This window comes from Epargyreus clarus, unplaced genomic scaffold (genome assembly GCF_041222505.1).
Source record: "Epargyreus clarus isolate Ecla_fem2 unplaced genomic scaffold, WU_Ecla_fem_2.2 ptg000027l, whole genome shotgun sequence".
In the NCBI taxonomy this organism is placed as follows: domain Eukaryota; kingdom Metazoa; phylum Arthropoda; class Insecta; order Lepidoptera; family Hesperiidae; genus Epargyreus; species Epargyreus clarus.
The window spans coordinates 6,597,216-6,624,924 of record NW_027332234.1 but is presented as its reverse complement, the minus strand read 5'-3'; the positions used below and the strand labels follow the sequence as shown (position 1 = coordinate 6,624,924).

General features: G+C 34.5%; 1 protein-coding gene across 1 annotated transcript in view; it reads right to left on the bottom strand.

Annotated features, from left to right (window-relative positions):
• The window catches only part of RapGAP1 (Rap GTPase activating protein 1), a 383,574-nt gene that overhangs the window by 264,619 nt on the left and 91,246 nt on the right, over positions 1–27,709 (bottom strand). Inside the window, exon 2 of the mRNA XM_073088859.1 lies at positions 6,489–6,688. Within this exon, the coding sequence (XP_072944960.1) occupies positions 6,489–6,562 (74 nt within the window). The 5' untranslated portion in view covers positions 6,563–6,688. The remainder of the gene's footprint in view (positions 1–6,488; positions 6,689–27,709) is intronic.

The following is a 27,709-nucleotide window of genomic DNA, read 5'->3' as shown; positions in this document are numbered from 1 at the left end:
GCCGCACGACAACGGAATCTCGCTCACCGTTGTGTAACAGTCGTGATTGTTAAGTCTAGTGCGTACTTACGATTGCGTTTTTTGTAAAATTAGTGCTGTTTGAGTCAAGCTGACGTGAACATTGATTATAAGTTACGCTGTTGTTACTATTGTTTACGGTAGTGGCTTATACCCCTTTGGTCCGAGTTTCATTCTCGGGCGGACAAGTACGTAGATTATGACTATGATCTAAGTGTTTATCTTTTTGTGTTTATGTGTTTAGGATAGACTCAGTATTAAGTAATTACACGTATTTCTAGCAGAATATAATTCTAATAAGTTTCTTTTCCTGTCGCGAGTATTTACGTCCCACCTGCACGCGTGTCTCCATCCCGCCGTTTAATACGCCGACGCACGCGTTGCGAAGACACTGCAACGAGTTAATCCATGATAGCGGAACATGCGTGAGTCACAGGAAAAATGTCGTTATTTTACATATTTCAATTTTTTTAATTTATTTTGGTCTTTTTAAAAAAATCGATATTCAGTTATTTATTGAATGAAATATTTTTAAAATCACATTTTTTTATTAGTAATATTAGCCAGGTTCAATTTCATTAAACGACATTGACTTTCAAACTTCAGTGTAGGAGCGCCCTAACCTGAGAGTATAATTGCCGCATCAACGAACTCTAATTGGTTGCAGCCGATTACCCAGCTTGTGGAGTAATTATCGATATAATGGAACCTTTCACACCGTTTACCCACTCATATAATACGTACCTACGATAACTATGCACTAGACAAATTAATAGACATACAGGAATGTATAATGTTTGTAAAGTACTCGTAGTGCTATGCGGTAAATATCAACACAATATTCGAGTTTCTTTTTTTGTATTTTACATTTTAATCTAGATTGTTTTGAGATAATTGATATGAAGACGGGTGAATTTAGAAAACAATGAAATTCGAGGTGCGGTTCGGTACATTACATTCCATGTCAGAAGGCCCGCAATTTAGTTCGTCTTATTTCCACACTCGAAAGTACAGCATCACTTTGTCGTCTTTTAAATTAATATACCATTGTGAATCTGATAAGATTATAAAACGATTTTTACTGAATATTATGGCTGATGAAAGTAAATACAGTCATATTATGGTTTTGGATTTTGAAAGGCTGGTCTTATAATATCGACATAACGAATCCAAATACATCCAGAAAACCTGACGAGGTTCCAGAGATCTTCCCATTTTATCATCCTATATATCATCGCCGGTTATTGCGTTTAAGTTAAAAATCAAAATTAAAGTTTATGTATTTCCTAATTCAGAAGTGCTCGCGAAAAAAATCAAATAAACACACATATTGTATTTAGAAATACCTCCTCTAAATTCACAAAAATGTAACATTCCTTATCAAAAGGAAAACTTGTGTAACCTTAAGTCTCATGTAAATAACATGATTCGAGCGGAATAAGAATATTTTACCCATTTCTCGTATTTACTAACCCTTTTTGTACAAATATACAAAAATAAATAAAGTTGTCTTTTTGTAATTTCAAAATAGGTAAGTACTAACACGCTTGGAATTATGCGAAAATAATAAGATAATCTAAATTTAATTTCTGGATTGGTTAAACTGACTTTGACGCCACTTTATTACTTCACTTAATTTAACAAATTAAAAAAAAATAGATATTATGATATGGGATTTGAACCCCGGACCCCAACGTACGACACCCAATTTCGAAATCATTTCCAAATAGACTCATTTGGAATGATGGATTATTAACTAATAGTAATAAAAGGGAAGTCGAGGCGTATACTGCAGTGTGTAGTTGCGGCTATCTGAGACTGGGCGGAAGCCGCACTCCGCTGGATGCCGCGGCCCGAGCGTAGCCGCAGACATTCGCTACAGCTGTACCTGCTGTACACCCACTAAGCGCTCCTAGGTGATGTACAACAGGTATAAAGGGTAATGTCCAGATACCCCTTGGCTTACTGTGTATACTTCGGACCTCCCCGGTTAAGTGTTTGACTAGATTGCTTATATGTCGCGTTTTAGGAAAATTTCAATAGCGTGATTCAGATTGTGACAGATTGTGAAGGTAGATTTGAAATATTGCAAAACATTGACTTTTTAATGTTAACAAATTTTATTAAAAACTTGAATTGATTTTGGTTGGTTGGTTTTTATTCATACTATATAATGTTCGAGTCAATTCAAATATATTCAACGTTTTTAGTCAAATAGCGAGATCTTGGTAAAATTCTTTCTTTGCAAGAAAGACATAATTATAACCAATTTTTTTTTTGTTTCGAGAATTTATAACGAGTACCAAATTAAATTGACGATTTATAAAAAATGTATGAATATTAATGTCTTTACTGATATGATTTTAAATAAGTGATCTTAAAAAATATATTTTTAGAAATTCAGATTCCGTGTATTTGTGACCACAAAACTTAAAAAGAATTCGAAGTTGAAAAATAAGAAGACATTGTATTTTTATATAGGTGTGTTTATATAAATTTTATTCCAAAGTGCCCATGGGAAATATCAGACTGAGCCACAGCGAAGCATGACCGGGTTTTCTACTTTAATATTTCGTAATATCTGAGATGAACAAATAAGACTATAAATGTTGTTTATGCCCGTAATCCCTTGAAACTTGTGACCTTTTGAAAGCAAGAATGTCAAAAGGATGCGAGCAGGAATCGAAATAGAGGTTATTTGTTCAATTCAATCTAGCGATCTAACTATTTGGTGGTACGCCAGTAGTCATAAAGTAGTGACGAACTTGTTTTGTCCGAACGGCGACGGCGCGGCGACTGTCGGGAACTCTTGTTTTCATTTAGTTTACGATCCCCAACATCGCATACAATGTTTGAGCTTTACTCGATTATTGGCCGCTTGTACTATAGCGGGTGGAGAACTATAGTGATGGGCGATTTGATGATATAATTTTAATTGACGCTATTATTAAGTGACAAGTAAGACAACGGTTTAAAAGTAGCAGTCCATAGTTTTTATATCTAGTCAGGTTAGAATAGATGAGTCTACAACATTAATTATGACAAAGTTCTATTGTGTAGAATATTACCTACATAAATAGATATACGGTTACACATCTGCTTATTCTGTGTAACAATAGTGCGCATAATATAACGGATTAGGTATTATTCATAACCCCTGAACTGAATTAGACAAGATTATCGAACAAAGTTACAACACTATAAATTTATGAGAACTGGATGTCAGAACCACTAACAAATCAACTAATTAATTTATTGACTAAACCTGTTTCAATTTTTGCCAGTTACGCGTAGGTATATAACATATTGCATAGCATATTATGATTACTTTATTATCCCGAGAATAATTATTTTTTTGTGGAAAAGTGAAATAATTGTCACTGTGACATATTTCTCCCAACTTTAAAAAACGCCTTCTACACTCGCAGCCCCACATTTTTTTTTATATTCTACGATTTCTTGTGCCCTGCGTGCCATGGACATACATACAGACGAACACATGAAAACCTAGACTCAGAAAAAATATCTAAATTCATCTTTAAAATGACAGTCTGACCGGGGTTCGAACCCGCGTCGCTTTGCGCGTCAGACCCGTATGGTAACCGCTCCGCCACGCGGGTCGTATAAACTCCTTATAGTGTACCCATTTCTATATTGCTATTGTGATATATTACGTAACATATTTATTTTATATTTTCTTACTTTTACTCGCTACTCGTATTCGAGTGACCATGACACATATTTTTTTCTATTGAAAATATCTCTCGACCCCTAAGGTTGTTTTCATCTCTCCTAAGGTTTACGCGCGTTCTTACGGTCTATATATCACGATTAATGGTACATAACTGAGCTACTACAGGTTCAGTTCCATTTGCTCTTACGCAAACGTCATAAATAAGGACAGTGGGTAGCTACAATTATATAAGTTATGTCGTATTCGTATTTGTTTTCGTACTACCTACCCGTTCCTGTTAGTATATTACATTATTGGTCAAAATAGTCGTAATATCGTTTATACAAACATCTTAATTGTGGGAGTGACATAGGCTGTATATTTAAACTGGTTGGGTCTGTTTTAAAAATATCCTTTTTATAATTTTTTTTTTATTTTCAACATGTTGAGTCAGAAATGCGTCACAGAATTTATTTACATTGGATGTTGAATTTTTATTTGGAATTTAATCTCTTCTCTGTTTACGTTTAACGAAGACAAAATCCTAGGAAATAAACCCATAATTAAAATTTAATTTGATGATAACCACTTACAAAATTCTCATTCAAATATTATTTATTATAATGATTCAAATAAATCTAGAAACCTACATTTAGCCTACCTTGATACAGTGAATACTAAGTTTCTAAGCAAATGGAAATCGCGCAATTTTAATTAAAGCTTCTTACAATAGCCGCTGTTTTCAAAGAGACTTCTTGCTACGTTGTATAGAATTTATTGTACATTGGTTTCTCCGGCTCCCTAGTGGATCACAAACTCTTGATGTTGCTATAAAAAGTTATTTGCGAATAATTCCGGCGCCACTGGGACGAGTTGTGAAGGAAAAATCGATGGACCTGTTAAAGTGGAAATGGAATGTAGGTGAATAGAACGAATATCGATATTAGTTACCTGACGATAACAAATACATTTGAATATTTAATAGTGGAGTATCTAGTGAATAGGTAACTATAATTTATAGTCATGATAGCCTAGTGATATAACTGCAACTTAAATTAGAAGAATCTACGAATTCTAATATGTAAACAGACGAAGGAAAATTATGTAAGATTCACGCCGGAGGATTTAGGTAAGTATTGTCCGCGCCAAAGTGCTAGTCCGCTCTGAAGTTGTTGCGAGCAGGTGTAATCATACAATTTGCTATGGCGACGCGATTCATTTCTATATTCAGAACGGACTAGCAGTTTTATGCAGACTATACATCAAGTTCTCAAGCTTATATAAATTTTACCAACGAATATTGGGACGAATAATAACTTAAGTCTTTGTCATTCCGAGAAGAGATCCATGTTCAGAAGTTGCTAATAGATTGTTATTGACTGGTACCGATCCCCACATGAACATTTTAAGATGATATAACATTTCAGGGTTCAACTTTGACCGCACCCCTACGTATTTTAACCTTATAAAAACTGTGTTAAGTAGTGCTACATTCTAGTTTGTTGAGTGTGGTAAAGCAGAGTATAAAATATAATATCTTAGTTGTAAGTAAAACATTAATAATAAACCTCAGGTAAGAGTGTCCAACTTCAAGTTCATGTTGAAGTGAGAATAGTTAGCTATTCAGCGGGGTAATGACGCCAGTGGAACTCTTTCGAAGAACAACAATTTGGATGAAGCCTATTATATTTAATTATTGTTACTATTTTTATAGTTATTATTTATGTGTATAATAGTTAAATTAGCTTAGAATAATATATATAGTTTCGTTTAGATGGTTGTTTATGTATATAAGTTTTACAAAATTTAAATATTTAATAGTGAGAATTAAAATTTTGAAACATAAATATTGTTCAGAACGAATTCAACACAAACTGTATTTTAAACCGTAAATTGAACATTGACACAGTTCTACAATACACATCTGAAATGGAAACAGAGAAAAGCGTGGTATTATTTTTGTACGTGAAATATTACTTGTTATTTTGCAGTATCGTCCGGACGGAAGAAATTGCGACGCATTGTTAGCGCGTGTATGCATTTACGAGTATCTACGTTGTTATAAAGGAAATACTTTTCGGTTTATTTACAGTATAAGCAGTTTCTGAACATGATTTTAACATCATAAAAAGCAATTATTAACCACGATACAACACACTTTATAAAGTATTCCTTTTTGTTTATATTTTTTGGTTGGGGTCGATTATAAATGCCTAAATACCGGCAGTGATATATAAGCTACACCAATTATTTGCTACCTTTATTTTATTCATATTCATAAATAAAGTAAGCATGAATTCCAATTATTTGTGCTAATAATTTAAAAAGTTGCATACACACTTTATGTAACTTGTTGAGTTGATAAATGTAACTTTAACTCCACCAAAACTTTTCTTAATTAAAAACTTTCTTTTACAATATTTGAACGAGGAAGAAGTTTTTAAATTAATGATGATACTTCCGTGATATTTATTTTCACAATAAATGAATGGCATTTCTTTACTTATAAATTTATTTATGTTATTAAAAACTCAAGAATTTAAGAAATTTTATGAACTATCGATGACTGTTTATATTTAGTTATTAAAAAAAGTTTAGGTTATTTAAAAAAAAATACGCGTAACAAACTTCATTTATCACTAAATTATGAGTTATTTTTTTTTTTTTCGTTTCGTTGTTTTGAGGCTTTCATTTTGAGTAGATTTCAGTAGCATATTCTAAACAAGTTCCAGTTTTTCACGAAATACACGTAAGATCTATTTAAGTTTCTATGACATACGTAAATAAAATGACTCACCCTGTGTTCTGCGGCTCGGGGGTCTCGTCGGCGTCATTGCTGACTATGGACTCTAACATCTGTATCTTCAGCATCGTCCACCCTCACATGACCCTCGTTTGCACTCACCAACTTTACACTGGACTTTATCACTAATGTCTTATCACTTCAGTCGCTTGTCAGTTTAGCTAAGTCGAATCTCGGTTGTCTTGTTTTGACTCCTGGAAAGAAAAAAAAATATATTTATAAAAATAAAAATAGAAGAATGAGGGTAAAACATCTTTTGTATTATTAAAATATAATTATTTATTAGGTACCATAAACTTTTTCAATCGTTAACTATGTACGTAAGCTCACCTTAAAATGAAGTAATATTGTTTTTTATAGACACACCTTACACCTGCCTGTTACTTCCAACTTCACCCGTTTAAAAAGAAAATTCGGTAAATTATTCAATTTGTAAAGCTTAAAAATAAGTTTAGTAGTTACATCTTAGATTATTTTAGATTCTTAAAATAAAAAATTGTCACGTACAACAATTTATTTATCCATTCCCCTCGTCTGTTACTAGCTATTCCACTGTTGTTTAAGCATCGACCTTATGATTCCCTCCAGTCTGGCTAGTGGTTTCGTTGGTCAGTTTTTTTTTAATGTCTAGATCAAATTTTTCTTTTATATTTAAGTCTTAAGGGACATCTTAGTCCGAATTGTTTTTGAAACACTCTCAGATACTCGACATATGAAATATAGTAAATTTCCTGTCTAGTCTTTCGTCTTTCTTTCTTTAATTGTATTTTATATCAGTTACAGTTTTATTATATGCATAGATTTCACTTTATATTCTTTTTTTCTTTATTTCAATACAATCATTGTATACTAATTATTACCTAATTTTGTATTTCAAACACTAAGCGCTAGAAGTGTTAGTTACAAACTCTCGTATTCTTGAACTACTCACACCGACTGGTGTGAGTAGTTCAAGAATACCTTTTGAACTTTCGTCTTAAGCACATTTCTACTTTGAAGCCGCTTTGATCGTTGTAATTAATTGAAATAGTTGGATCGTCTAGTTCATTAGGATTTTAGATCGTCCCAAATTAAACGCTTAGAGAAATCATTACCTGGAATGTCATCTGCCGTTGATTGGAATTGGTAAATAATATTAATTAAAAAAAATAATGTTAGTACCAGAAGATATATAAACATATAAACATAATAAATAAGGTTATCTGTAAGATCATTGTTTATCAGTTCATAGGTTTTTTTTTAATTAATAGTATAGGAATAGCAGACGAGCATGCAGTCCACCTGATTGTAAGTAGCTACTGCCGCCCATGGACATCTGTAGAGGTCGGCCACAGATGCGCCGCTACACCTGAGGACTAAGCTGGAACGCCTCGGAAAAGTATGTCTCCCTAACCACATCCTTCAAAACGGAACACAGGAGCTCCTAACACTGCTGTTTTTGGGCAGAAATAGGTGTGGCGGTGGTGCCGCCGGAGTCGAACCACGTTGGGGTTCGACCACCTTGAGAAAATTAAATTAAATTGTTTGAAAAGAATTATTTTACTTGAAAAACTGTTGTACCAAAATGTTGTACTTTTATCTGTGCACAAACGAATAAGGAGAACGATAGTGATACTTCTAACCGTCACGATAATCCCTTTTGAGGGTACAAGGCACAATGACACTTATCGTACAAGTGGACTCATTACAATAAGGACATAATTGCGTGAGCATTCTGCAACATTACGGTTACTTCACGGCCATTTCGAATCTATTGTTGAAGGGATCGCCTACACAGTTCCGCTACCTGTATCCCCACTCCTAGGCAAGGGATGCAATTTTTTTTCTATGAATTTCTATGATTCCTGAATCACGCTGTTAATGTTTTTTACATTGTTAGAATATATACTCCAACGCGTCAAGGTCACCAGGGAGTCCGTTACTACGCAGGAAGTGTGACTTGGTAACAATCACATTATCTATTGGCTTGGCGTGAAGTACTTGAAAGTATGGATCATGCATCAGAGGGCAAATTGCTGTTTGATGAGGAAAGGGAGGTGCTTAGCACTCAACACCACTGACGTAGCAAACTTGACTCCTTTTTGTAAGAGACTAAAAAAAATAACTGTACCTTGCATTTAAGCGCAACATACCTACCTACCTACTATGTCGAGTTATGTTTTGCGACTAGATGTTATTAACAGATTTTTTAAAGTATTATTTTTTTACTTTAAAAATAATACTTAATTATTTTTTTACTTTAAAAATAATACTTTATATTATTTTTTTTACAAAAACCTAACGACCCATCCGAAATACTTCTTTGTATCGGTATGGTTTACACATTGTAAATATACGGAATTAAGGTACGTTAATCAAATAGACGGAATTTGACACAGAAGGGAGTAAGCCTGTAAATAAAAATGTATAGTAAGTTGTATGTAAAAATTTCAAATAGTACAGTTAAGGGTTTAGTTAATGTTAAGTAACAATTATTCTTAAACGCACATAAGTACATAAGACTGTAAGCTAGTACGTGAAATGTAAATTGCCTTCAAACCTTATCTTTAAGTACTAGAGGATTATAATTACTGTGCTGTGTATGCAGATTATGCTGTGCTTGGTTAAAATTTGTGGTTATTACGTAGCCAAGGAACAATATCTACATATATATTTTTGCACTAAATTTCAATAAAGCCGTAATATTCTGTTTCATTATTCAATAACTAATGCAGTTTTTGGACTGGGATTAGTTTATTATCAGCAATTATTGTGCCTATTGTCATCCAAACCACACGTATGTGCACAATTCCATCGCTTGGGATTAACTGGTTTAAACCAGTTACAAGATTTGACCCCCACATAGGTTCGTATACTTACGACATAACAATGCAAGTTAATTAAAAGCTTATAATAACTAGAGGTGTGTGCCGGGATATTCCAATACCGGACAGCTAGCGGAATTTCATTATTTTAAATTATCTGTGGCCTGTGAATTCAATATCAAATACTGCTATTGCAACGGGGGAAGCAAACTACCTATGCTTTTACTCTCAATTATCTTATGTATAAAATTCTCGTATCGCAATGTTAGTTACCGTACTCCTCCGAAACGGCTTTACCGGTTTACACCAAATTTTATATGCATATTCAGTAGGTCTGACAATCGACTACTATCTATTTTACATATCCCAAAGTGATAAGGGTTGTTCACCCTTAATATATTTTTATTTATATGGCAATACAACGTTTGCTAGGTCAGCTAGAAATATATGTATTTCAATTAATTAAACATACAATTATAATAAACATACAACAAGAATTATTTTAAAATAATGTAGAAAAAAGGTTTTAGACAAGTAAAACTAAAATCAAAATAAATAACAAAAAGGTAGACAAATCCTCTACAAGGTGGTTGTATGGAATACAATGAATGCACCCATTTGTTTACGTGTATCGTAATTATTGGAACCACAGTGTCTGTATTACATAGTCTATTCGCAATATCATCTGAATGTTACGACTGAATTAGATCGGATCAGTCGTAAACCGACTTCCCTTGTAGAGACGGCCCACCCTCTGTACAAGCGTTGGAACTTGTATATATACGGCGAGGGTAAAAAACTTCAATAGCGTGATTCAGGTTTTGCATCAATTTTAGCTAAAGTAACATGTTTTTTGAAAAACCTTGAATGCAGAATTGTTTCTATGCTCACTAACTTTTCACTTGGAAGGTTTGAAATGTAACTTCGCAATATTGACCGAAATATTGGAACATAAATCATTTGGAGGCCTAAATTTTCAAGTTATTCTTATTACAAAATTTTAAGTATTATTTCGTAACGTCTACAATACTTATACTTTTTTATTATTAAAATTGATTGTTAAAAGATAATATGATATTTTATTAAAATGTTTACAAAATTGTTTTCACGGTTAATGTTAACAGTAGCTACAAAAGTTATAACTAATGCCTTTTGTTTTGCTGATTTTATCGATATTTAATTATTTCTATGCATAAATTGTTTATTACATCTTTCAAGCAGCAAAAGGAGTCAAGAGTTCTTCGTCATTGGGATTGAGACTGACACGCACTCAGTGCCAAATATCAAGTCATCAGAGGTAGATTCACTGGGTTCAAGGTCAAGGTCGTAGAAACCTTAAAAATACGGGAATTAGGCCAGCTCCCTTACTGGTTCAACGCGAAGATACGGACTCCCAGAAATTATGGCCGCACTTTATATTTATTAGAAATTTTTAGAAAACTTTAATACCGCGTTTTATAAATTTTACCTGCATCTATTTGTCTAGTTTGAAGATAATAGGGTACTTTGGGGTGTGCATTGTGTATTTTTTTTTGCAACAGACCCAATTTTTTTCACAATTGCAGGGTCGGTCATAGGATAGTGTACAAGTAGAGATTGTTAACGGCTTATTTTTGCCTCTGTGCCAATCTTTTATTACCTATACTGTATTTTAGTTTTAGTTTCTAACATTTCGCAAAACGAGTTCGAGAAACAGCTTCGTAACAACTTGCCAATTACTTCTGTAATAAACAGACTATGTTATCTACTGACGTGACTACAATATATAAAATTATTTTTTAAATATAACTACTTAGCTTTAACATTTCGCATATAAATTTCCAGCATAAAGGTCGGAAACATATGCAATACAACTATGATTTATCGTAGCTAAGTGTCATCTTTACGTAGCCGTGTAAACAAAGCAACGTCATTGTAAACCGCCCCTGTACTATCAAAGGGGGTGAGGGGTTCCATCTCCCTCGCACATACGGCTTAAAGTATTTCCGTCTCCTTCACTGCAGGTGCAATTATACTTTAGAATAACGAGGTGGTTACTTGCACTTAACGAATATTTCCTACGGTCGTGTTATGTATTCTCTTTGTAAATTTTAATCGTGTGCTGTGAAGTTCTTGTTTTTCCGTGCATAGGGATTCTATTTCAAAGTAAAGATTAAACGCAGTGAAAATGTATTCTTTAGGTGGCGTTACACCCTATTTCTGCTTTTAAATAGCACTTAAACGCTAATGTATTGTTTAAAGATAGTAATAAGGCATATCTATGTAGTTGCACGAGGGGTTCCTGCGTTCTACCTAGTCGTCAAAGTTAGTAAAGCTTAATTAAAAGATGCAACAATTTTTATAAAATTGTAGTGGTAATTGTAGGTAAACCGACATACACACCCTTCTACCGTAAATAGATGTGGTGGTGGATTCCTGGTGGAACCATATCGAATCTACCACCTGTTAATAAATAACAGCAATTTTTGCGCTTACACTTGGCGCTTAATAAAGTATACTAAAAGACGCTTACTAAAATATCACTAAGAATACTACGAATAAGTAAATCTTATAAACATTCACTACTCGCATTATCTTACCGCTTCCCAAGTATTTTCTAGAAATGATCCTCCCAGTTCTACGTGTAACGTTCTCATAATGGTCCTTCATAAAGGCTCATATTCTTGTTTTCTCAGATACAAAGTAAGGATTCTTGTTAAGAATATTGCCGCTATAACGTCGTTATTGCTACGTCACTCTAGCGCCAACAAAGCCGATAATAAAACTTGTTCACGACGCTAGCAGTATACTTTGATGTATTTTCCATACCTTCCCGTTTAATAACATCTATCCAGGAAATTAAAATAGTGATGGAATCTTAACTTTAAACATTAATAAAGTTACGTTGCGTTTACCGGTTAGGTAAATAATGCAGTAGTTAACTAACTTGGAATGTACCTTAAAGCTCGTTAGCTTAGTTATAATATCTTTTTATTTATTGCTTGAAGTAAACACAGCCCTTAAAGTTAATGTTACGAGTATTTCACAGAAATGTGGCGGTGGTGCCTTCCGGTCAAAAAATAATCCTACTGGTTCATACATTTTAACTACTATTATTATAGTACTAAAGTACATACAGAGTTACTTATTTTTTTTAGTTCATTATTATTAATTTCATTACTATTATAACTGTTTTTTTTCTAAAGTAGCAGGTACCTTGAAGACTACAAAAATAAATGCTAATAGGAAATATTAGATTAAGTGTTGAATTATACACATCATCATGATTGTTAAAATGAGGCTAAAATGTAAAATAAATATAAACCTTAAAATGAGAATGTAATACCTAAAATATTTTTAGAATCATTTTCCCGTTCCACATTTCATACGATATGGTTTTTATTTTTTTGCTCATGTTCCTAACAGTCATAGCCTCATAGCCCATATATTATGCAAAGTAATGTAATATATGACTGAAAAAGTCTATCTAATATTACAGTCGTTTCTGTTGTTCTGGTTTTTGCTAAAATACGACGTTCCAGAGTTTTTTATTTCCATGTTTACAAGTCTATGGTATGGGTCAATTTATGTTTAATTTGTGAATTTATTAGAAATACTCAATTTAACTTGTAATGAAAATTTTAATTCACATAAAACACAAAAATCAATACTATCAGGTTTCCAATTACCTCACGAGTGTACCTGTCGGAAACGGTATCCGGAATTTCGGATAATATTTCCTTTGGATTAACTTTGACATAAGATGCCAGATATTATTAAAAGTTGAAAAGCGAGTGAAATGTTGTTTACTCATGTTTTCCGTTCTCTTGGAATAAATATTATTTCAGACGGATATTTGAATTCGCCGTTCGCCATCCCACTCTGTTGGGTTCGGACTCATAAAGCAAACGTGAAAATATCAGGTACATTTCTATACTTGCATATTATGTACAATAAAATATTAAACTATTTACCAAAAACGTGCTTTTTTTAATTAGGTGGTCATGATCACTTGTAGTTCATTACAAGTCTATGGACCGTCATGATGGCCATAAATAAATAATTAGAGTCCTACTTGAGGTCGGCCACAAAATCCTTAGGTACTACCCCTGAAGACCAAGTCCAGACCAGTACTGTAAGGCTGGTATAAGGCAGAACGATTGATATGCTACTGCCACCGTAAACGAACCGTACGGAATTCGCCGTCATTCCAATTTCCGTTTAAATAAACGTGTAAGTACTTTCCGAAATTCCTTGACTGACCTACAAACCCATTTAACCGGATACCGTACTAAGTATACCGTTATATAACTCGATAAAAATAAACCTCATAATCCTATTATAACTTCAAAGTAACAAGTTTGACTCTGAGAGATAGAATTCAAAATGTTGTTGATGCTGAATTAATCTTTACGTCAGGTTCCGTCGGATGACTTGATTCACGAAATTTTGAATATTGCCCGAGAGAAAAAATAAATTTTGATATTGAAAAAATAAAGTGAGCATAACACATATAAGTACGTTACATAATTTATTTACAAGTACATAAGTAAATTTGATAAATGAAATTTTGGGGAAGTATACAGACCAATTACGGACTATTGGACATAAACTATTTTTAGTAAAATAAACGAGTATGTAGTCCACCTGATGGTCCACATGATGGTGGACCCCAGGAAAGAGTTGGAGTCCTGAGATTGGCCACAAAATAGGTCCATTGTTACCCGTAAGAACTAAGTAGGACCGTCTTGTTTAAGTGTCTCTCTTATATCATACCTTTCACAGCAGATCAGGAGTAGTTCGAATATAAGGAAGAAAGAAATAGGTATAGCGTTGACGCCGTTGACTTTGGAGTCGAACTAGAAAAAAAGTTACATATACCAACTAGCTGACCCGGCAAACGTTGTGTTGCGATATAAATAAAAAAATGTTAAGAGTGAACAATCATTATCACTTAGGGGTATGAAAAATAGATAGTAGCCGATTCTCAGACCTACTGAATATGCATATAAAATTTGGTGAAAATTGGTAAAGCCGTTTCGAAGGAGTACGGTAACTAACATTGTGACACGAGAATTTTATATATAAGATTATGCTGGTCGGACTCAACACATTCGTACCACTGGAATCTGGATGAGCTTACAAGTTAATCGGATAACGAAATGACAATAAAATTGCCACATTGTAATGATAATGATATCGTTTATCAGAGAATACGAGAGAGAAACCGCCCTATTATTCTAAGGATTTAGAAGTTTTGTTAGTTAAATAGTTATGCATTAGGGAGTATAATGGAATAATTCAATAGATGGACACTAGAGAATTTATTCAGGAGTCTTATATGAATTATATTGTTTTAGGTTTTAGAAATAATAAGTGCGAATATAATCGACCACTCCGTCTTGCAGAATGTCCCGAGTTTGATTCTCGGCCAAACACATATCTACTGTTTTTACCAAGTCATAGCCATTTTCATTAATATCATAAGGCAAAAGAAATAAGTTTAAAACTGAAATACGGCGACATCAGCTATGTTATAACAATGTACTTAGGTAATGACAAATTTTCTTTCAATACTACCATCCCTCTTAGTCGAGGGTGTAATAAATTGTTCACATTCATTAAAACTATTAATGGACTGTGAGAAAATGTTCTAAGACGGCGAAGTGTGGACAAGTAATTAATAATTGGAAAAATTAATCTTGAAGTGCTTTCAGTAACAGCAGGATAGTGCGAGTCGATCGACGCATGTTGTTGGGTTCCTTTCCTGATGAACATTTATCGGCATCATTCTAAAAATCCGATACATACATGAATACAAGTTAAGTTCAATAAAAGCTTTTCAAATAGTGAAAAGCCCATGATGTACCTATATGTACGCTGGTAGTTAAAAAATTGCGTGTAACCAAAAGTATTCTTTAAAACACAAGTATATTTGCTATTAAACTACCTGTCTTATACAAACCTATATTCGTTGAATCTTTTTAATTACCTGACATTTTTGAGACTGTTCAGCTCTTTATCTTGTGTAATTTAAGTCAAAATGTAAAACTTTATTAGGAAACCCACAAGGAAGTCCTTGTGTGTGCGACGGACCCTTTAAACCATACCCAAGGTTTAGTTAGCATGTGAAATACAAATAAATATAGTTCAAAAAATTAAAAAACACGCTTTTATGACAAAATCAACTCTCTCTCGGAACTCTCCCTAAGGCGCTTTCTCTCGCCTCGAAAATTGTTAATCCTGAGGATGTTGATAAGGTCAATGGTACAATATTATTAAAATCGTGTATTGTCATCGGTTTTTGATAATTTTTCAAAATTTTGAATTAAACTGAACGTTCAAAGTGGATAGAAATCGGGTTCAAAGATTCCGTTACTGTTACGTACATACATACATACATTAATATATACATATATACATACATACATACATGCATACATACATACATACATACATACATACATACATGCATACATACAACCCAAGCTAATAAAAGCGTGTTAATAATAATGAAAAAAAAAAATTATATATCAAATATAATTTAAATCTAGGTGCATCTAGCACCTGACATTATATTAAAGACTAGGTATCGCGTGGGTGCGCGAGCTGCAAGCAGCTCGCGGGGAAATGTCTTGTTTAGTTTTGCGTGCAAGATTTTTTACAATTTTTATTTCTATATATTTATTGAAAATTTGTTAATTTTTGGGGCCGTTTGTAAAGGATACGAGTTAATATTTGCAAAATACCAAGAATTTGGGTCCTGATTTTTTTGTCTATAAGCCATACATTTTAAAAACATAATGACACAATAGCTTGAAATATTACATACAAAAATACCTATTTATAAAACTTGTTATTTTTTGCATGGCAATACTAAAATATTTTTTTACCAAAATGTGTAGTCTATTAGTACATACGCGTCATAAATATACAGCAACTTGAAATATTACATAAAATAGTGCATATCGACCCAGGAATGCGTTATTGCTGTTTCGCCAAAAAGTCTGGAAATACGTTATATACATATTTGGAAACAGATTTTTTTCTGTGTTGAACGATCTAACACTCGTGTAGCTCTAAGAGTATTTTAAATTCATTTACAGCGTAGAAAATTTCAATGAAATGTTTTTTTTTCGACCTTAAATTGCAATAACCCTGTAAAAGTCCTTCGTTTTATTGTACTGCGCCTGTTACACTAATTTCACTATCAAAACATTTAAACACAACACGGGTTACAGCGTTTTCGCGGTCTGAGAATTTTAGTCCCAGCTCAGTTACAGTATTTACGCGGTATGAGATTTAAAGGCGAATTATAGTTACAGCGTTTATATGGTATAAGAAATACAAATATGTCATATTTAAATCCTTAATTACGTAATGGACACACACATATAAATATGGACATAAAAACTAAACCTAATCACTTGTAATGGACACAAAAACATATCTTACAACATTTTAAAGTCATCCAATATTTAAGTTTCACAATATTTACGATATTTTTAAATGTTACTACGTGTGCTCGCGCCCTTTTGACGGAGGTGACGAAAATGTTCCATTTGCCGAGCGGTAAGCGAAGTGGCAGGACGTGTAAGGTGTTCATTAAAGTACATTTAATTATTAAAAATAAGTAGCATTTTAGGTATAAATTGAATATTATAATTACAGTCTTTGTTTAGTAAAAAAATGTAAAAATTTAAGCTATTAATGGCAAAAAGTGCTAGGTAGGTATATTTAAAATTATTGCTTCTACCCATTTTTTTAACGCGGAGAAATCCAGAAAAGCATCCATGACAATTCATGCATATCAGATCAGAAGATCGGGGGAACAGTGGTATGTCAGACTCTTACCAACTAAAACTCCGCGGCATTCCTCTGGACGTTCAGAGACGGTTCACGAGAAAGCATTAGCATTACGTTCACGACCCGGCAACCAGACACTTTCATCCATAGCGCGAACCACCAGCACTACTTCTAGCGTGTGCTGGGCCATTTCTTCGAGGTAATCGTCACAGTGATGGCATCTGGCCGTCGACACCCGCCCGATCCAGCACAAATAATTCCAGAAACAACCATATACCTAGAGTACGTGTGTCCGACGGAAAGACAGGACGCCCTTGCGCTTACATAACCACTTCTCAATAACGCACGAATTGCCTCAATAGTCCTCAGGACGGCTCTAGGATGCACCAACCTTGAGATCCACGTCTCGGTAACCCATTGGCGCAGCTCAGCTCTGTGTCTCTCCAGTTCCTGTCGCACGAGCGGGCGGCTCCAGGATTGGTGTGTTTCCTCGCGCCAATAACGTAGCGACGAAAAGGTCATCGCTCCCAAATCCCAGAGCAAACTTCCCGCCAACACGTAGGCTGCCTCACATGAGATAAGGCAGAAAATCTACCCAAGGTCGCCGGCGACCTCAGGCGCTGAGGGGTCTATCCAAAGCCGGGTCCGACATTTCACCGGCTATCCAGGATGAATCCCAGATACGTTCGCAACGGCCTCACGTCGATACGAACTTCGGAGACGACGATTTAAGCATCCTGGGGCGGCGCCTTCCGAGGGCCATGAAGCATCGCCATGATTGCCATGAAGCACAGATTCGGATTTTTCAAGATTTTTAAACACAACCGCCGTACGCGGCTCACTATGAATACCGTGTAAGCGGTGACGCGCAGGAAAGCATCCCTATGGTTTCCGCTACAGACAGTCATCAGGGTGTCGTCTACATAACGAACTATGCTGACACCCGGAAGGGGAGTTTCTCGCAGCACTCAGTTTTAGCCGATATTCCACAAGAGAGGACCCAGCATCAAACCTTGTGGAACTCCGCACCATATTTCCCGCCGACACCACTGGTCTTGGCCAGGGTATTCCACCATACGCCTAGATAAGTGGTCCCCGACAATCTTCTCCGGGAAAACCTCCGTGGTAATGGGACGCTACCTTCTTGCAATTCTAGGGGCGGGTGTCAAACACGTTGGCCATATCAAGTGATACAGCCAACATTACCTCACCCCGGGTAACTGTATTCTTCGCCAGGGACTTCGCCTACTGTACCACGTCTGCGGTGGATCTCCCTCTGCGAAATCTCAACTGGTTGTCAGACAGATCCAGACCGACATCCTCGAGGTGCCCGTCCTCGTCAAGCAACACGACGGAACGGTACGCGGGTGGGGTTGCGCTGGACGCCCTGCTTTCCAGGAGGACCAGACGATCTGTCTTCCACTGTTGTAGTATTCTGGACTGATACCCATCTATAAATCAAGGTTTAATGCGACTGTTGTGAACGCCTTTGTCCAGTGGACGTCTAGACTAAAGAATAGAGATTTTTTTGCGAGCTTTGATATATAGGTGTATCTATATAGAGGTTGTTAGCATGATCGGCTATTGAAACCACGTAACATACGCCAACGGTTGGTCAATGCTATCGTACCGAACATTCGGGCTTTGCTCTTCGCGAAAGGTCATGCAACATACCGGTTGACCCAGATACTCACCGGACATTGCCGTTTCGGTGAGTATTTAAAAAGGATAGAGGGAGATGACGGTATAGCACACGCTGCAGTTCTGCCCAGCGTGGGAGTCTCAGCGGCGGTTCCTCTTGACAAAAGTGGGACCGGACCTGACTCCAGCACCATTATTGGAGCTTTAGTTAAGCGTAGCAAAGCCTGGGACGGCATGATCACGTGCGACATTGTCATGTCCACGAAGGAAGGCGCCGAGCGAGCTAGCGCACAGCTTGGAGGATGAGTCGCCGCGGACATACATAACTCCCATTTGTCCCTGTAGTTCCGGGACCAGAATAGGGTTACGGTATCCTCTACCTGTCTTAAGAGGCGAGTAAAAGGACTTCCAGGGTTGCGGGTGGCAAAAGTGAGAACTCGAACCACCCGGGCAACGATTCCGGGAAGGACGGCAGTACGTCTGCTCACCTGGACGGAGCCCGACAAGGCAACGCGCTAAAAAGACTTCAGTTGCGTTCTTTTGGAGATTTAAATTTCGAGGGTTAAGGTATCATTATATTCGTCTCAATGACCCGAGTGTCCTTAGATAGGTGTTAGAAAAAAAATCACAATGGCACACATTTAAAAAATAAAGCTAACCGAACCTATCAAGCAGGGTATCAAATGAAAGGAAGTTAAACGGAGATTATAAAAACATATTTGTATATATATATAACAGCAAGGTGACTGACTGACTGAATAAATGACTAATTCATTTTTCGGAAATCAACGTACAGTCGAAACCACGGACCATAGAGTTCTGAAATTTTGCACATAGTTTCTCTATGTAGCGTTAATAAGTAATAAGTACTTTTTAAAATTCTACCCCTAAGAGGGTAAAATAGGCATCATGTCAGTTTTTTTTTAAATCCTTTAATTTTGAAGCAACTACTATAAAATTTAGTATTTGGCTTCCTGGATAGGAACAAGGACACACCCATTTATCACCTTCCCAAAAATCAACCCCGTAGAGGATAAAATCGGGGTTGAAAGTTCATTTGAACAACCGTCAATTTTGAAGCAAACGCTATGAAATTTTGTATCTGGTTTGCTGGAAAAAATAATGAAATTCTACCCTTAAACGAAGTAAAATAATGTTTGGAATTTTAAATTACTGAAGTTATATATTTTATGGAGCATAAATTGTGATTTTTTTTTCGCGAAATAGTAACACGTTTTAAAAGAGTTCTACTTCAGCCTTTTTAGTGCATTCGTATTTTTGATTTTTTTAATTAAATTACTTGTTTTATATTTTCTTTCATGTTCTAACCTAACCTAACCTAACAAATTCTACATACCTACTATCTTTTTCTGTACTAATGTTACAAAAGTAAAACATTTTTTTTATCATGATTCAAATATATATATAGTCATTGAAGGTGGTAGAGCATTTTGTGGTTAGACCTCATAACAGCAGTGTTTTTGAAGGGTGTAGGTAAGGGAGACATACGTTTCCGAGACGTTCCAGCTTAGTCCTCAGGGGTAGCGGCGCAGTTGTGACCGATTCCAGGTAGCAATATATAATCCTATCTGAGGTTGATTACAGACGTCCATAGGTAATAGCCACCCACCATCAGGTGGACTGCATGCTCGTCTGTTACTCCCATATTGTGAAGTGTAAAAAAGTGAGCGCTAAATGGCCGAATAGACAGGTGGTATCCCTGTATCATCAGGATTAAGGACTTTAATATTGAATATATGCGCAAGCACAAATAATTTACTTTTATTAAGTTGAAAATAATTGTATATTAACAGGGTTGAGTAGGTTAAATTTGTGGTCAGTAGATGGATGGGTGACCGCCACGTATTGTTATTTGTCTCCTCAAACCTTTTCGTGCATTTGAATTTACGTTCAGCTGCTGGTTCCAGATGTTAACATATAAGTCTGGTGAAATCCTCAAAAAATATTGTTTTAAAAATTAAAAGTTTTAATGTTACTGTTTTTCTTATATGAACTAAAGGATTTACTTTACCTATTCGACTTTCGTTATTATATCGGACCATCGAATCTATATAACCTGTAAGAATCTAGACTGTATTTTGAACTTTACGTCAAATTCAATTCTGGGAATTCTGGAATATCAAATTCTGGGAAGTAATGATAAATGACAAACTAAAGGAAAAGCGTAAATTTTGAGAATATACATATTTTTTCATATTAATTTGGCAGTTAAGTTGCCGCCATTCATTAATTTAAACATCTCGCGTATTAACAATGTTTTTGGTCTAATATTTCAAATCATTCAGAAGCGGACGATTTGTTCTTCTAGAATTTATATTTTTATGTTTGACTTAGTTAAGGTTATTTTTAGGACCATTGTAATAGATTTTCAACTTGCTCTGCGCGGGGTTTCGTTTAATACAAATGTAAAATTGACAATTTGGGAGAATGACTTTTTCAAGTAAAATCCTAGTGTATCACATAACATAACTTCCCAGAATTTGATCCTTATAAGCAACACTATCAGATAGTGAAATAATATAGAAATTTATTATTTTCCAAAATGAACTCGTTCGATTCTCGGCTAAGGAAGAAGATATTTTAAAAACCGAATGATGCAGTTTTAGTTTTTATCAAAATCGGCCTCGTAACTCCTTTCAGCATTTTTCGCAAATCCTTATAGTTTCGGATTTAGCCCTGAAGGCCTATTTGAAAAATTCACCCTGTGTAGGTGTATCTAGAGGTTGCTAGCATCATCGGCTATTTGGACCACGTAACATACGCCAACGGGTGGTCAATGCTATCGTACTGAACTTTCGGGTTTGGCTCTTCGCGAAAGGTCATGCAACATACCGGTTGACCCAGATACTCACCGGACATGGCCGTTTCGGTGAGTATCTAAACAGGATAGAGGGAAATAACGGCCTTACGAGGATTCCGCACACGCTGCAGTACTGCCCAGCATGGGAGTCTCAGCGGCGGATCCTCGTGTCAAAAGTGGGACCGGACCTATCTCCAGCGCCATTGTTGGATAGCTCCGAGATATAGCATGATCACCTGCGAGATTGTCATGTCCACGAAGGGAGAAGCCGAGCGAGCTAGGGAGCGCACAACTCGGAGGAGGAGTCGCCGTGGGCGTAGATAACACCCATCTGTTCCCGTATTTCTGGGACCAGAATAGGGTTACGGTATCCTCTGCCTGTCTTAAGAGGCGACTAAAAGGGGCTTCCGGGATTGCGGGTGGCATAAGTGAGAGCTGGAACCACACGGGCAACTACCCAGGGAAGGACGGCAGTATGTGTGGTCGCATACCGTCGTGCACGCCACACCGAGTGGTGAGCGTCATGCTCACCTGGGCAGAGCCCGAGTTTCTTTGGAGATCCCGAAGTCCTCTATGCAGCGCCGAGGATAACTACCGGGGGGGTTTTAGTGCGGTAAGAATCCCACATAACCCCGTGTCGCTCCCACGGCATAGGGTACCTTTTGAAGGTTTCCCCTCTTGTTAACAAAAAAAAGGTGTATCTTGAGGGAAGTATTATAGGTACCTTTTTATGTAATATAGGAGTAGCAGACGAACATACAGTCCAGACAGTAGCCAGTTACCATCAGGAGGACTGATAAAGCCTTGTACTAAAGTAAAAATATTGTTTAGAAGAAACAGACGAGGAAGATGTTGATGTATAAGAAGAGTGATAACGTAAGAGACAAATTAAACAATGATGAGATGAAAGGTATTATGAGTTGAGTTGAGGCGTTAAAAAATCAGAAAAGTTTAATTATAACGTTTAAGTGAAAATTATTTAAAATTACGATCTCAGTTTTTTAAGATTCCGTTGTAATGTACGATTTTCTTCTTAAGTCAATTCAATTATATTTAAAACGTTAAAGAATTACATTTTCATTACCTGCAATAAAAAATAAAGTAAGATTTTAAAGTGTTTTAGTTTTAGACCAGATCCCTAAATACGTCTTTTTATTTTAATATTAATTTTGTTTATGCCACAACTTACAGCATTTTTTTCGCGTAAAAAAATAAACTCATCGGATTATAGCTTTTTAAAGTAACAATGAGTTAAAAATATGATGTTTACAGCATATACGCTTCCCAAAAAAAGAAATTACATATGCATAGTGCATATTTTTTTCGTATGGCAACACTGAAATATTTTTTCACACATTGGTACAGTATATACCTAAGTACCATTAAGCGCCTCATAAAAAAATGATGTCAAATGGTGGAAACAGTCTGAAACATTCGATAGTCCCGTTGAAAATGCATTTGTATGAAAACATTTCTTTTGATTATGGCAACATTGGATATTGTATTTTTTACGTAACGATCATTTTAAGTAAAAAGTTTATCCTTTGTCAACGGTTCTCCCTCAACTATTCAAAAAGTGAAAATCATGAAAAAAAATCTGTATGCCAGTGTTGCCAGTTGATTAATACGAAAATGGTCAAATGTCATTACGGCATCATGAAAATGTCCGAATATACATCATAGATTATGGCCCTTCTTAAGTAAATCTTATATATTAACCCTCTTTAATAACTCACAAAAATGTAGAAGATTATTACATTTTACCTATATCCTTTACTTGAGTACATACAACATCCACAAAATCTGTTTCTCTGTGTCTGTTAATAAATAATTATAAATTATTATGTAAGAAGAGAATCTAACATCTTACGTCCCTTCCCACTATGTGTATGGTAGGGCTACACTCCAAAAATAAGAATCACGAGTAAAATTCATATAGGTAACGTAAGCCACAAACAATTTAACACATACAAACAATTTAACTCAAATAAATATAATACTCAAAAACTCAAGTCATAAATAATTTCAAACCAGTTATTGCTTTCTTAACATACCAATAAGTTAGCTAATTAAGATTGAATCATATATGTACCTTTTTAAACGACTCATAAATAAATTTCAAAATATACTTATACTTATAAACCCTGTAATCGATAACCATTACTTCTCTCCAAATAATTTAAACAATTTGTCTTGCTTTTCTTCTTTTATATCTTATGACTCTTCTATGAACTCTGACTATGAATTCTTCTCCTCCGAAATGGTAACAAGTGATTTAAATACTTTAGTGTTGAATACCCAGTCCATTATTCTTACATTCCAAAGACCACAGGTATTCTCCATTGTTTGATCCAATATAAACATGAAAACAAAAATAAAACTTGCAGTTAATTTTATTTAAAAATGTAACTAAGTAAGTACAAGCTGTAACCATACTTTTCCAATTGTTAGTAACGTAATGGACACTTAGGAATAACGCAAATAGAACAAAATTTCAATAACCTAATCCCTTTATTATTATTATACGGATAATATAATGTTAAACAATATAACATCGATAACTTTAAAAATCAATAATTGCTTTCGAATATTATCAACACAATAAGCCCTAGTACTAATATAGGACTGTTATAATTATTCGTAATATACGTATAAATATTTAACACATACTCCGAAACGTTAAGTGTTAAATGTATGACAAAATATTAATAATTTGAAGCCTGCAAAAGTTACCTTATAACATTAAAGTTCTTCTAAACAAATATAACATTTGCTCATAACAACGGTACTGCCATTTTATATCTCAACTGTGTAAGTAAGAACTTGTAATATAGTGTTCTTATGATTTATATCAAAATAAGGTAAAATGAAAACATAAATATTTGACCCAATCAAATTCCTGTAAAACGGCCGGCTAGGCTACTACATGCCTATTTAATAAACTCAGATAGCAAACTTAAGACAATCTGTACCAACCAACATTTGTATCGATTCTCAATTTGTTGTATTTAAATATATCCAATAAATTAACTTACGCAGTTTTACACAGGCGATCCCACTGGCTAAATTGTTGGGGGTGTCTCCAATGAAAGGCTTGAATCAAGCTAGTTATTTTTATTTTATTCCAAGACCTCCACAAACATCGTCCTTGACATCTGCCGTTTCCCGCCATAAACGCTTTAGTTTTTTTTTAAATCACGAGTACAGCGTTACAGCCAATTCAATATATGGCCAGCATTATTTTTCGAGTGAAAGGTTTTAAATTAATTTTAATTTAATTTATTTTTATAATGTTGAACTAACGCAGTAAGGTATAATAATAAATGTGACCTTACAATAAATACTAAGAAAAAATGTAAAATGGTGCCGGTCATCGTGGTGGTGGTCATTAAAGTGAGTGAAGAGCCTGAAACATTGCATACAAAAATGCATATGTATGAATTTTTTTTTTGTATGACAATTTTGATATATTTTTTTAACAAAGTGTTTTTTTTTAGACTATAAATACCCACAAACACCTCATACTTTGTAATGATATCAAAAGAATACACGTTTGAAATATTACATACAAAAATACCTGCATATGAACTTTTGTATGACAACACTGATATAATTTTTCACCATAATATTCAAACTGTTAAAATCGACAAACACCTCATTAATTAGAATGACGTCAGAAGGAGGCAGCAGCTTGAAATATTACATACAAAAATGCACATGTATTTTTTTTGTATGACAACACTGAAATATTTTTCCACAAATTTGTACAGTATATATGTACCACTAAACGCCTCATACAGAAAAAAATACGTCAAATAGTGCCGGTCATTAAAGGGAAACAACAGCCTCAAAGTTTACATCCAAAAATACAAATGTATGAAAATTATTATTTTTTGTATGGCAACACTAAAATATTTTTTTCTCGAAATCTGCAGAATATTAGTACCTCTAAACCTTTCATACATTCTAATGATATCAATACAAGACAACAGCTTGAAATATTGCATATAAAAATACATACATATGAAAATTTATATTTTTTGTATGGCAGCACTGAAATATATTTTCACCCAAATGTTCAAAGCATTAGTAGCTAAAAACGCTAGGTATTAGGTAAGACAACCGTTTTAAATATTACATACAAATATGCATACGTATGAAAAATATTATTTTGTGTACGGCACCACTGAAATATTTTTTTACCAAAATGTGAAGTCTATTAATACCTACAAACAATACAAGACAACAGCTTCAAATATTACATACAAAAATACATATGTATGAAGATTATTATTTTTTGTATGGCAACACTTAAATATTTTGTTACCTAAATGTGAAGTCTATTAGTACCTACAATCGCGTCATACATTATAAGGTTGTTAAAAATACACAAAAGCTTGAAATATTACATACAAAAATGCATATGTATGAAAATTATTATTTTTTTGTATGGGAACACTGAAATATTTTTTTACCCAAATGTCTTAACTGTTAATATCAACAAACTCTTCATACATTGGAATGACCTCAGAAGGAAACAACAGTTTGAAATATGGCATACAAAAATGCACTTGTATGAACATTATTATTTTTTATATGGCAACACTGAAATATTTTCTCACCAATTTATAAAGTCTATAAGTACCATTAAACCCCTCATACAGAAAACTGACATTAAGTGATGCTGGGCATGGTGGTGGTGGTCTTTAAAGGGAGACAACAGCCCGAAACACCACATACAAAAATACATATGTATAAAAATTATAATTTTTTGTATGGCAACCCTAAAATATTTTTTTATCAAAATATGTAGAATATTAGTACCTACAAACGCCTCATACATTAAAATGACATCAAAAGGAAACAACCGCTTGAAATATGACATACAAAAATGCACTTGTATGAAAATTATTATTTTTTATATGGCAACACTGAAATATTTTTCCACCAATTTACACAGTCTATAAGTACCATTAAACGCCTCATACAGAAAACTGACGTTTAGTGATGTTGGGTATTGGTGGTGGTGGTCTTTAAAGGGAGACAACAGCCCGAAACGCCACATACAAAAATACAAATGTATGAAAATTATTATTTTTTGTATGGCAACACTAAAATATTTTTTAATCAAAATGTGCGCAATATTAGTACGTACAAACGCCTCATACATTCTAATGTTACCAATACAAGACAACAGCTTGAAATATTACATACAGAAATACATATGTATGAAAATTAATATTTTTTGTATGGCAACTCTAAAATATTTTATTACCAAAATGTGCAGTCTATTAGTACATACAAACGCGTCATACATTATAACGATGTCAAAAATTTACAACAGCTTAAAATGTAACATACAAAAATGCACATGTATGAAAATTATTATTTTTTGTATGGCAACACTGAAATATTTTTTTACACATTGGTACAGTCTATAAATGCCATTAAGCGCCTCATACAAAAAAATGACGTCAAATGGTGGTAACAGCTTGAAATCTTCGATAATCCTGTAGAAAATGCATTTGTATGAAAACATTTTTTTTGTATATGGCAACATTGGATTTTCGATTTTTTACATAGGGTCCATTTGAAATAAATAATATCTCCCATACATTACTTATATGCTCTGTCTACGGTTTCCGCCCAAGTACTCAAAAAGTGAAAAGCATGAAAAAAAATTCTGTATCCCAGTGTTGCCAGTCGATTAAGACGAAAATGGTCAAATGTCATTACGGCACCCATAAAAAATAGTCCTGTGAAAAAATTTAATTAAAAATATTTCTCCTTCTACTTTTTACATTTTTGAATGAAAAGTTCCAAAAAATGTATGAAAGGTGAAAAAAAAAACTTTACCTGGCAACACTTCGAGCCGAGCTCCATAACCGCTCAATACAAAGCGACTCGCTCAAATGTTGCCAACCTCAAAATATTTCACTTCGAAAAATCCATTTTTTCGTACATTTTACAAAATGGCTGATACAAGGTCCGCCATCTGGTTAAAAAAATATGACACTGCCATATGGTAAAATTGAGGATACACTCCGGCCAATAAAAAAAAATGTCGAAAAAATATTAATAAAACCATCGCGCTACGGCCCCACAAACACACCTCGTAAAATGAAAGATTTCAAACTCAAATATCTCGGCGGCCATCTTGTTTT